We start from the raw sequence: 12,887 nt of genomic DNA on the forward strand, positions 1-12,887 counted from the left end.
CACTGAGATGCCCCCACCTGGCCAGCGAGAGGGGACCTTTCAGATTGGTGGTGGACAGGGAAAGATGCAAGAGGAGAAGCTGAGGATGTAGGGGCTAACATTTGGCTTCTTCAGTCCGCCTCTGTAACTTCTCCCAAACAGCCCTCTGCAACTCCCAGTCTGTCACCCAGCCCAATCCCTTATATTCTTCTTCTTATCCTTCCCACTGCCCACTGTATCCACTAGATGGACAGCGGTCAGTATGAGGTCATGTAGGGAAGGGTAGGGAATCAGCCCTACGGTGGGTCACCCATGTTTTGAGTCAGGTCCCAGGGGCCCACAGGGTCAAGCTGCTTAGAGAGAGCTGGGAAGGGGCTAGGCATGGAGGTAAGGTCTGGGTCCCAGACCCCTCCTCCCCTGTGCCTGCCTCTTGACCACCACCAGCCCTTTGACAAGGGTGTGCATATGGCAGGATAAATGGAACTGGAGGCAGGGATCCTGAGTCAGAGGCTCCAGGGTGGTGGCTAGCACCCAAAGAAGCAGCCCCACTTATAATATTTCTTTGGGGCTGGGATGCCTCTCCCCAGGGGGCTGGCTGCCTATCTCCTTAAGGTCAGCCATGGCAGGGGGTGAGGTGGGACAGGGCTGATCCCACCCTCTCACTCCAGTTGGGCCAGTTAGGCTGGGTCAGGCAGGCAGAGCATGGCTGAGGGTCGAGCCTGCTACCGGCAATCAACACCTACCTTCTGGTGGGGAATCACCGGGAGAGGGGACTGGACTGGGGGCGCCGTCGTGGAGATGGGAACGGGGCGCTTTGACCTGGAAAACCAGAAATGGAATTGAGTGAAGAAAGTTGCTCTTGGGTCCAGGAGCTCCTACCTGGGCAGCACTGTACAGTGGAGAAGTGGGGAGCCAACTCAGAGGACCCAGACTTACTGTCCACCCCAAAGACTAGGTGTCCTGGGCGTGACCAGGACGGAAAAGTCACTACCCTTAGATACTTCACAGCCACGGGCCTCTGCTAGATCCTTGAGAGGATGTCTGGACCAAGAGGCGGGAGAGAAGACCCCTGGTTTTTAGGCCAGAATACCATATACGGCAATTTTGGAATTTGAGTTACAGACATGGCAGGTGCTTAACAACTCAGGCCTGGTCTTCCTCTGCTCCGGAGGCTGTCCTTACTTTCCTGTATGGTGCTGTGGCACCAGGCTGGGTCATGTGACTGTTGCTGGACAACCCTGTTCAAGTCCCCGATGCCCACGCCCTACCACCACCCCTGGTCAGGAGAGCTCCCACCTACTTTTGCAGTGTGAGGCTCAGGTTGTAGCTGGCAGACTTGATCTTGTTCTGGGCCTCCAAATGGGTCATGGTGTCTGTATTGACACCATCGATGGCCACCACAAGGTCACCCTGGCTGAGCTGGGACTGGGCCGCCTTGCTGCCTGGTGTGATCTGAAGAGACAGGAGATGGGGAGAGGTGAACATAAGAATGGTAGGGAGGAGTCACCTTGGATCATCCAAGAGGTCCGCCATCTTGTCTTTCACTCACCATGGGCAATGAGTGCTGCTTGCCAACATTGATTTCTCTTGTTGGCACATACCTGCCACATTTCCTAGTGCTTTCTCTGTGCTAAGCCATTGAGATTTGGAGGCTGTTTGTAACACCAATTAGCCAACTATCATATTTTTTTTTTAAAGATTTATTTATTTGTGCATACAGAACTGGGGTACAGGCCAGAGGCTCATGGGCTGCGAGAGGCTTCACCAGAGACAGAGTGGGGAGCAGAACAGGCAGATGGACGAAGTACACTGCTGAGGGGAGCAACAGGCAGGTCAGGAGAGGTCTGCCACGCCATGTGGTCACCTCCGGGGCAGGCGGGAATCGAACTCATGCGGAAGCGGCTTTAGATTCTCAGCGCTATGCTTTAACCCGCTGCGCCACCAGGGAGGGCCCAAACTATCATATTTTAATCACGAAAACTTATGGAACACTTGTCCAGGCCCCAAGACCCAAGGCTCAGTGCCACTGTAGACACAGCCAGGCCAACGGGCCGGACAAACGCACCCTCACAAAGTATCCTTTGGCAAATGCTTAGTGTTACCAAGCCAGAGATGCAGAGTGCTGGAGGAGGTGTCAACCCTGTCTAGGGGAGCAAAATCAGCTGGAACAGGGGGTGCTTAGTGTTTGGTGGTCAGCTTTGTACTTCCTGAAGGGGAGGTGCCGGTGTAAGAACTGGTTCCCAAATCCTGTGTGCTAATGACATCACAGAATGTTAGAGTCTGGGGCCCCCACCCTCAATGTGATCACACAGAATGCCGTCTAGGGAACATCTCATGCAGTGTCAGAAAAGCCACGCCCCTGGGGACATTCCTTGGGATGCCACAGTGTCTCAGACTCCACTCCCCAAGCCAGTTTGCACATTACCAGATTCTGCATGTCCAGTCCTCAGCAATAGCACGATAGCAATATCACATGAAATGCAAAATTCTGGAGGGCCTAGGCACGTCAGCTTTACAGCCTGCCCTTAGTGACATTCATTGCATGGGGTGTGTGAAGCTCCAACCCTAATGTCTCATGGAATGTCATGGAATCTCTGGTTCCATCCTTCCTGACATCATCTGGAATACTGCATAAGTCCCAGTCCCCGCTGACCTCACATAGATGACATTATGACAGGACCGCTTAACATCATAGAAACCCTCCTGTGACAGCACATGGGATGCCTTTTAGGCCCCACTCCCAGGGAGCATTTGGGGGCTGCCCCTGCTGAGCGGTGACCCATGGTGCCCCTTCACTATTCCTCTAAAACACGCCCACCAGCCAGCCTCCTGGTTCTCTGGGCACTTCCCAGTCACCTTCCTGGCGGTACCCTAGGGACAAGGCTAGTTCCTAATGCTGGCAAGAGCCGTTTTTTGGCTAAGGCCTGGGAACCATCCTAGAAAGAGCCCAGAGAAGATGTGGGGAAGTCCCTTGCCTAGGTGCCAAGCCTGGGTGGGCCTCTGGCCAGATCCTGGGCTTCCAGATATGGTTGGAAACCTCTGGCCAGGCCCCTCACAGGAATCCTCCATCCACACCCGTGCCCTACAGTCACCCATCTCCAGCCCACCCCCAGATGAGCTCTGAATAGGGACCACATGTGATAAGCCAGTGCCAACAGCAAAGCTAGGAGCTAGGTGCACACTTGCCAGTAGTCTTAACCCACCATTTCAGTCCCAGGAGATGTGGTACCTTCTTAACTCTGGCCATCTTGGCCCAGAGCATCCCCTCACCATCCCACCCCCCTATCCAAACATCTACACACACCAGTCTGCAGAGAGAAAGCAAGGAGAGTAGAGAAACAAATCCCTGGTTAGCAAAGTTCAGGCTGCACCCCCCAGCTCCCATAAGGGCTGCTTAGAACGATGCAGGACTTGTCAAAATACACGTCACTTTTATGCTCAAATCTGTGACTTCAGAGAACTTCTGCTAAAGACAGACGTGCCTTCCTTTGATTTAAGGGGTTGAGCAGATTAAAAATAATAAAGAAAGACAACTTTCTAGTTTGAGGGGCCTCCAGAGGCTAGCTGAGCTGGCCTATCCTCCCCCCACATCCCTGGCTTCCTGTTCAGACCTGCACTGATCCCAGCGCTTACAATAGATGTCTTCAAATATGGAAAACCTGGCAAGAATTCTACAATGAACAGGCCTCCCTGGTGGCGCAGGGATCAAGTCTCGTGTTATCAAGCTATTGCCAGCCACTGAGGCAAAAGTTTGATCCCCAGTTAGGGTGCTAACCCACATGGTGCAGCAGACCTCTCCTGATTGCCTGCTGCTCCCCTCAGCAGTGTATTTCAGAACCTGCCTGTTCTGCTCCCCACTCTCTCTCTCTGTTGAATCCTCTCACCCTCCGCACCCCTGACCTACACTCCAGTTCTTTTGTACATAAACAAATCTTTAAAAAAAAAATCTACTAGCCATCAGTCTTTGGAGCTTTTCAAAGTAAGTTGCAGATACCACTGCACTCCCATTCAAGATGAGCTGCACAATAACCCTGCTGTTCTGGTAGCCTGCCCTCAGGCCCTCCACCAGGACAACCAAACACCAGAGATAACCTCTATCAGGGCTCCCCTACCACAACGCACCCTTGTATACCAGGACTCCTCCACGCCTGGGCTCCCCCATACCAGGACTCTCTCAGCACCAGGCAGGGGATGTCCACAGTAAGTCACCCACAGCAGAGGCCAGGCCTCCTGGGGTGTGCAGTCCAGGCCCCCTCTCTCTGCTTTCCTGGTTCTAGAAAGGCCCCAACACAGCTACATCCTTGAAATGTTGTGTTTCCTTTTTTTCTTAATCTCCTTTTGAATATTTGAGAAATTTTTTTTAATGATTGCTTGATTCCTACTTCATTTTTCAGTCATCACCTTTCACCAGTGACCTCTCAACTGGGAATCCAGCCCTAGGCAGAGCTCTAAGACCTGGCTCATTTCTCAAAAGTTCCCTGGAGTGGGTTCTAGGTGTTTGGGCGTCACAACCACCACCTGGCCCACAGAAGCCCTTCCACTTTGCTGGTGGTCTTAGGGAGCCCCAGCGGGGGCACAGGAATAGCTGGAGCAGCTTAAGCCTCACCATCTCTGGATGGTGAGGGGAAGGTAGCGGAGAGCATGGACTTTGAGCCTAGTCAGACCTGAGTTGCAGCACCACCCTCTATGTCCTGAGCCAGCCCATGGCACTTCAAGAGGCCTGAACATCAGAAATGTCTATCTGGGGTCCTGGGGAAACAAGGCACAGGCTGACTCGTGACACCCACACCCTGGGCTCCTGTTTCTCCAGGTCCCTGGCAGCAGAGTGGCAGCTGGGCTCCACCAAAATTCCTGACCCCGAGCCAGACAGGCCTCTAGATCTGCCACTGAAAGGTGGCAGTGGATGCTATGGATGGTGCTACTTCCAGTATCTCCACCCAGCACTCCTGGCCACCCTGGGGATTTCCCACAGAGCCCTAAGTACATTCAGCATTGTGTGATTGAATTACCCTGCGCCACGCCACGTGCTGCTCCCTTCCCATCTGGCCTCCCCTGGGGCCTTGCCCCATCCCTCTCACTGTCGCTGGTACCTTCTGTCTCCCCCGCCCGTGGCCCCGCTCTCCAATCCCACTCTGGTTGATAAACAAGTCAATCTCATCTATACTCAGGAAGTCTTGCCTTGCACTGAGAATTCTTAGGGCAGTAAAACTAGAATAGTGTCTTGTCTCCTTGTCACTATAAATGAATGGGCTCAAAACCGTAGAAAGTATGAACTCCAGGGGCAAATCCTAATGTCAGCTATGCAGCTTTATGAATTGTAAGGAATGGACCACTCTGGTAGGGAATAATGGGGTATGTATGGGAGTAGGGGGTATTTGGGAGATCTATGCATCTGCCATTCAGTTTTACTGAGAACCTAAAACTGCTCTACAAAATAAAAATAAAGCCTAAAAACCAAAAGGCTTCCTCCCTGCCTATCCTAACTACTCCACTTGGCTCCTGTCAATATTTCACCTTCAGACCTCCTCAAGAGTGACCAGCAGGCCCTGGCCCTACACTCAGCTCTCTGACCTTGAGTCCCACCACCCAGTGCCCAAAGCCAGGGGGCCCCAGTCCCCTCTCTAGCTGACCACTTCCCTCCCCAGCCTTCTGAGTCTCTTCTCCACCTTCTGCCTTCCTCCTCCTTTTGTTCAGGACTGCTGTTCTGTTTGTGTTCCAGATGGTGCTAATAGAAATGTTCCTATGGGCATTTCACTCTCACTGGGCCCCAAAGGGATGGAGAGGCTGTTTGGGAGTGGAAGGGTTTGGGGAGGGGACTTTTGCCATCATGAACAGCCCCTGGGTGAGAGGGAACCATGTAGAGAACGAAGAAGATTCAGAGAGCTGGGGTGACATCTCCTAGGCTGGCGGAGGCCCAACAGTGTCCTGCTGTCCCTATCACAGGACCCTGCCTCCTCACACTTACTGCTGTCCCACAATGCCTTTAGCCTGGGAGCCTGCCCATGAAGTCGTCCTTGCCCTGTGTCTTGACACAGGACCCCAAAGGGTTCTTCCACGAAGATCTAGTCGGCCTCACGCTCACTCCCTTCAGCGTCCTCATGAGACCAGAGACAGCTCTGTGTGTCCGAGTATGAGGTAGGTGGAGTGGGGGCAAGGGCACTTGGAAGAATGCATTCCCCCTAAGTAGCTTCCCTCTGATTATCTCCTGATTTCGGGGAGGGCCCCAAGGGAGCCCTCAGAGCTTTACCTGACCTTCAGCGAGGCTATAAACAGCAAGACCTGTCAGCACTGCTAGGCGCTGCCCAAGAAGCAGCACGACATGCTCCAGAGGTCTCAAAATTCCAGGAATCGCCAGCACAGCTACCCCAGAATAGTCTTGGCCTGCTCCCCTTCCCCCCCTGGGGACCCTTTGTCCTCTGCATCTCCATCCCCACCGGAGCTAGGACAGTCTGAGTCAAACTGGAGCCAAAAACAGCAAAAGGACAGAGGCATTTGAGCTGCCGCCCCGAGGTAGGCTTCTGGGGAGTGGGGGTGGGAGGTGAGGCCCAAAGGGATGGAGGCCTTGGGGCAGTGACAGACCTCCCACCTCCCAGTCTCCGCCCCACCACCCTGCCAGATTCAAGACCAACCAGCCAGAACAGCAGATGTAAAGTATTTTCACAAGTGCATATTAGAAAACATTCTCACAGGTGCTTTCATGGAGACATGGTCTCCATGTAGAGGTGAGAAAACAGAGCTAGTAAACTGACATTCAAGGCGACACAGCTATGAGTAGCAGGGCCAAAAAAGAGCACACCCACACCTCTTCCCAAAAGCCCAGGGCTTCACCAAGGAGGGACCCAGTGGCAAGGCCCAGACCCTAACCTAAAGCAAAGCTTAGTTGCCTTGGCAGGGGTAGGGACTGAGCCTTTGGCATGGCTCCTGTCCTTCCCCCACTTCCTGGAGAACCGGCTGGGGTTGGGCGGCTGTGAGAGGCAGATCATATTGCCGGCCCTGCTGCACCTGTCCAGGATAAATAACGGCATTTCCCCTCCACCCTCCTGAACCCCATTCTCCATGTGCCCTCAGGCTAAAGCTCACTGAAGGGAGCCTTGAGGCTCTACTTCTATCCCAACGTGGATGCTGTGGGGCCTGTGGGAGTGTGGGCAGGGCAGGGTGAGTACGGAGCTGGCCTTCTTACAGGAGAGGCCCTAGCCTGTACCTTCAGTGACAGAGTACAGGACCCATATTTTTTCCTACTAGCCTTTAGCCAGGAAGGTGAGGGGCCAGGCATGGGAGTTAGGGGTTACAAAGGACACAGGAATTCCTGTGCAAAGGGGAGCCTCAGTTTACAGGCTCTGAAGTGAGACAGTAATTCCAGCTCTGCCTGGCTGACCACCTTAGCCTTGCAGTGCATGGTGAAGATGGTGAAGGGGGTGGGCAAAGGTGCCAGCCTCTGCTAGAATGAGCAGGCCCCACCTTTGCTGACCCCCCCACCACAATATGCCACTAGACCCTTGCGTATGGGTTCAGACCATAGCTCTTCTGCCCCCCCCCCCCGTGACTATGCAGATGCCTCTCTATTTCCCCTTTTCCTGGTAAACCTGTCCTTTTAAAATGTGAAAAGAAAAGTTTCAGGCCAGAGCTTGGAAAGTCCCTTGATCTAGCAGGAGATCCCACTCATGAATGGAGGTGGGAATAGGGTTCCTCCAGAGAGCTTTGGCTCTGCATCCCCTTGGGGGGGAAGTTCCTGGTACATAAGGACCTCAGAGCCTCAGCAGGAAGTACCACAGCCCTGGTGAGATGACAAGGCCATGAGTCCATGGGGCCGGCCTGACTGAGACTGGGACACACGAGCCCAGGGTATCAGCAACCCACCAGCGGACTTCATTAAGAGAGGCCCCAGGGCCCGGTCCGACTTGCTCCTTGGTCTTGGCGATTTGGGGCATGTCCCTGAAGGAAGCCATTATGCCCAACACCTATTACCCTGCCTGAGCTGTGGGTTCTATTTTTAAGTCACTCCCAGTCATTGGCTCCAGCACATCCCAATACACCCCCCCATGGCCGTGAGGACATTCTTCCTTTAAGCTGAAGGTCTTTGGGCTGCAACTTAAGCCCCATGCTGGCTGGAGCCAGGTGGTACATAGACCCTGGGTGAGGTAATTGGCTATCCTGAGTGCCACTAAGCCAGGAGGCCAATTTCCACCCACAGGGAGGGAACAGAGAGCACCAGCAGGAGTCCTTGAGGATGGTGGGACTGGGGGAGAGCTGGGCTCAGTTTCAGAGGTATGAGGCCTGACACCCCTGAGAGTGTAGGTGGTATCCCCACCTTTGTACAGGGAGGAGACTTGGGATCCTGGGGTGGGAGCTGTCTAAGGTCCTGGGAGTGTGGTGTCCAATGGGGTGTAAATACCCACTGTCACCATATCATCAGGCAGGGCATGCAAGGCTCTGGGTGTCCCAGGAGCAGATCCTGTGGTCTCCAGGGCAGTAGGTCTGGAGCAGTGGAGACTTGGGTAAGAATAATTCAGATCTCCAGTAGAAGGATAGGAGGCCGGGCCTTTTCGCTGGAACGGAGCCAGGCTGGCACCTGCCCTGAAGGAGTGTAGGCTCCTGGAGAAATGTAGGCTCCTGGAGGAGTGTAGTGTGGCTAATATGAGGCCTCCAAACCACCCCAAGTGGTTTAGCTTTTTTAGGGCTTAGCTTTTCTGTGGTTCCCACAAGTGCTCACATTAGGATCCACAGCCAAGACTACTCCAGCAGAAGCACTGTCTCCCTGTGCCCCGTGCCAAGCACCTTTCAGGCCTTCCCTTTGTGCCCACCTCAGTGCTTCTCTACCCCCACCTCCAACCTCCAACTCAAGGCAAGGCCCTGATGCCCTGGAGAACAGGTGGGCAACAACCAGACTCCCTGCTCATCCATCACCCTCCAGAGACAGTGTGCAGCCTCAGCCTGCCCCCTGTGCCCACACCAGCACTGCTGGGGGCTCAGTTTCAGGCTTATGGCACCAGGCAGGCCTTGTGTCTGCCCTTACACACTTCCTGGACCACCCTGAGCCTTGGGTGAGACCCGGCTGGACTTGTACTTGACAAATGTTGCCTGAGCACTTGTGATGCTCTGCGACTTCTCTAGGTGCTGAGGACACAGCAGTGGTCAAAACAAAGGCCCTTATCAGAGAGAGAGAGCTCCCTCTAGACCTGACCTGGCCCCTCACCTCTCTGGGCTTTGGTGTCTCCAGCAAGATAACCGAGCTACCCAGACAATCCTCAGGGTTCTGTGGCATCCCCACCAGGTATTGCTGTCCCTGATTACAGACGCTGTAGGGAACAAGAGCCATTGCCCCAGGCAGCAGGGCAAGCAAGAAGCACACAGGCAGGGAAGCAGCTCCTGGTGAAGGGCAAGCGCTGGAGCAGGAAAAGATCCAACCCCATGGGGCCAGCTAGTGGTAACTGGCCGGCCCCAGAGGTTGAGGGGAGGAGGAGGAGGCTGCTGTCTCGGGTCTGGGATGAAGAAGGTGCTGGAGCTCAGTAGCCAGCCCAGCCCAGCTTGGCCTCAAGCCCCATCAGCAAGGCGGCTGAGGGCCTCGGTCTAGCTTTCCGCTGGCCCATCCACATGTGTGCAGTGTTCGTTCCCACAGTAGCGGCCCATTCCCAGAGGGATGCTCCAGGCTAGGGGCACCCAGAGCCCACCCTGCTGGGGAAGGACTTAAGAAAACACTGTACTCTTTGTTCACCTGCCTGCTGGCCCTCAAAACTCCACAATACCTTCTCAAAACACCACTGCTCATCCACAACATTTCATTGACCTGCTCAGGTGGCACAGCTGTGGTCGAGACCAGGGGCCTGTGGCTGGCAGTGTCCCCTGGGATCTAGCTGCAGCCCCGGAACGGGAATGGGCACACGCTGCTTTCCAAGAGCCTCAGAGGACAGGCAGACAAATGCATACTTCCTCCTCTTACCGTGCCCTGTCCCCACGGATGCCAGACTGCGGGTAGCAGGCACTCACCCGGGAGATCGTGAGCGGCATGTTGAAGTCCTTGCCCCCCTGTAGGCGGAAGCCCCAGGGTCCAGGCCCGGTCAGGGTAACGCTGTAAGACATGCTGGTGCTGACAGCTGCGGCCTCTGTGGGCGAGGGAGAAGAGTGGAGTGAGAGGGTCCTCACACACGCACCCTGTCTCCCCAGCCCGTATCTCAGCTCGTCCCTGACCCCAGCCTTGCCTGCTCCGTCCCTGGCTGCCCGGTCAGGCTCTGTGGAGCTTCTGAGAGGCTCCTAAGAATAGCTGAGAACGAATGCCATCGACACTGATATCTGCCCTCTGCTGCGCCCATAAATGGACTGTAACCCTATACTGTGCCCGCCCGCTGAGGCCTCCCGACCGGTGGACCGGTCCACAGTGACTCACGCAGCTAATATAGCCCCTGGGGAGGGGTGTTCGGCATTCAGCACCCCCTTCTAAGGGGCACGAAGGGGACTGGGTTGGTTAGTAATAATGGTCTCCTGCTCATCCTTCCTTGCTCCCACTACCCTCTGGAGCACCAAGGCACACACTCTTCCTGCCAGCTGTACCCACCCCTTTTTCCAGAAGACCATAGTGGGGCCCCTTTGGGCAAGGATTTTGTGATTTGGATCTTTTCTTTCCTGTGTCCCCTGGATGTGCCTCCTCCAAAGTAAGACACTGGTGATCCCTAGGACTGAGCTAAGCCTCCAGCTGGTCTGGACAGAGCTTCAGCTCAGAGACTGGCATGGGCCCAGGGCTGTCCGAACATAAAAATGATCATAACTGGGCATAGCCAAGTTTGGCTCCAGGTCCTTCGCACCATTGTCCCATCAGATCCTAAGAGGTTGCCACTTTGGTGGCAGGAACTAAGACTCAGAGAAGTTAAGTGACTTCTCCAGGATCACACAGGAAGTAGACTCAGACCACGCTGGAACCTGGACTCATTTGGATGGGACTCATGTGAGATAGCAGGCTCCCAGTGGTCTCAGGAACCCCCTAACACCAGGACCCCAACTGGGGAGAAGGCAGATGCTTCTCCACCCCTTGGCACAAGATCTGAAAGTCAGTCAGGGAGGCCTGCACCTTCCAGACCCTCTGGGGCCTGGTGGTTATTCCTGGCTCTCCTGTCTCATTTGTGTTCTGGAAAACTTGACAGCAGCAGGGAAAACTCCAGCTGCCAGGGTTGCACGCCAGGCCCCCATGCCCTTTGTGCCGGAATGGCAGGGACAGAGAGGAGGGAGGAGATGCCATTTGCTCAGCTGCTGGGACTCAGGGCCAGAATAAGCAGGAAGGGGAAACCTGTGGAAAACCTGTGACCCAGAGACAGTGTGTTCTGGGTGAGTGGGTGGGCCCCTTGGGTCTCTTGCCAGATGGATCACTGGACAGAAGCGATCTCTGGCTCCTTGTGGTCTAGAGATAGATCAAAGTCCACCCTGGCTTCCAATGGGGAAATTGAGGCCTGGAAAAATGACAGGGTATGTGCTCTCTCACCCTCCAGGGCACTCCGGGCTGGACTGGCCCTCAGATTCGGTGCAGGCCATGGTGCCTGTACTTTCCTGACTGTCAGTACCCTGCCTCACGTCCTGGACCTGGCATATACAGTGATGGCAGACGGAGTCACACATCACAGGTAAATAGTCCAAGATCACAAAAAACAAAAGTGGAAAGAGTCATTGTGCTCTTTTCCTCGCTTCACCACCTCCTCTGCCCTGTGTCATGCAGCCCACACCTGTCCTCCTGCCCTAACCTCCCCAGAAAACTGGCAGCTCATGGCCAGCACCCTGACCCTCTCCCACACCCCATCCCATCCATCCCTTTCTTAAAGGGGTCTGTGCTGCCAGGCTGGGAGGTCTCAGCAGCAGAGCATACCTAGGATGGGGGAAGGAAGGCGCTGCAGAACCTGGGTTAGGCTGTACCTGGAGCAGCAGGCTCTTCTCGCCTTGGGCACCCGCCTTGTGTTGCCTCTGGGGACTGGGAGGGGTGGTAGGAAGGATGCTCTTAAAGGGAAAGGCCCGCCTCCTCCCATGGTGTCCCCTGGGAGAGCCAAAGCCAGCCAGAGAGCAGCTGGGCCCCACAGACTGGGTGGGGGTCCATTCCTGATAACAGCAGCTCATTGAGGAATGGGAGGGGCTGAAGCCGGCCCTTGTCCCTCCCCGACTCCACGTCCTGCAGCTTGGGATGGAGGCTTCCAGAGAGCCACAAGGTGGGGGACAGAGGAAGGGGAGACAGAGAGGCTGCTGAGGGCATCCTGTCACAGCACCAGTAGATGGAGCCCTGCTTGTCAGAGGCGACCTCTGCATTTTATTTCCCTCTACCTGTGTCAGAGCCACATCATCCTGGCTGGACTTAGCCCACCGACCTGAAACAAACCACAGGAACAATGTGTGTGCACAAGTGTGCTTGGTGTGCATGCAAAAATGTGCATGGGAAGAACATGTCCTCATGTGACAGTGTGCACAAGTGTGGCTCTCAGTGGAAATGGCATTCTGGGGGGAGAAGCCAGAAGAGGGGAATCGTTTCCGACATATGAAGCTCTGTGCTCAGTTTCAACGGCAGCTGTGGCAGAGACAGTGTTGGCCTCCCCGTGCCAGTGACGTGTCCAGCCAGCCAGGGTCAGAGGCAGCTCATAAATAGCCAGGGTGTCCCACAGAGCCATCACCATTGTTCTGCCTGGACAATCACGGCATAGAGCATTGACAGAGAGGGCCTGGGCCCCCATTCTTCAGCCCGAACCTGGGTGAAGGCTGCTGCAGGCTGATGAGAAGTGGGTGCAGACTACTTTGGAAGGCGGGAGTTCTGTGATATGAGGCTGTGAATCCGGCGCGGTGTGGGTGACAGGCCACTGCCAAAGTCCGCAGGCTCATGGTCTGTGTGCACAGGAGAAGTGAGAGGGCAGGATGTGTCTTTGAAGAAAGGGACAGCCAGTGGGAGC

General features: G+C 55.1%; 1 protein-coding gene across 1 annotated transcript in view; it reads right to left on the reverse strand.

Annotated features, from left to right (window-relative positions):
* The window catches only part of LDB3 (LIM domain binding 3), a 54,365-nt gene extending 44,252 nt beyond the window's left edge, over positions 1–10,113 (reverse strand). Inside the window, exons 1-3 of the mRNA XM_004681053.2 lie at positions 9,964–10,113; positions 1,280–1,431; positions 723–798 (exon numbers count right to left, since the gene is read on the reverse strand). Of these exons, the coding sequence (XP_004681110.1) occupies positions 723–798; positions 1,280–1,431; positions 9,964–10,056 (321 nt within the window). The 5' untranslated portion in view covers positions 10,057–10,113. The remainder of the gene's footprint in view (positions 1–722; positions 799–1,279; positions 1,432–9,963) is intronic.
* Between the last annotated feature and the right edge of the window lie 2,774 nt (positions 10,114–12,887).

The sequence above is a fragment of the Condylura cristata genome, unplaced genomic scaffold (genome assembly GCF_000260355.1).
Source record: "Condylura cristata isolate star-nosed mole 26May11 unplaced genomic scaffold, ConCri1.0 scaffold00011, whole genome shotgun sequence".
NCBI classification, from domain to species: Eukaryota; Metazoa; Chordata; class Mammalia; order Eulipotyphla; family Talpidae; genus Condylura; species Condylura cristata.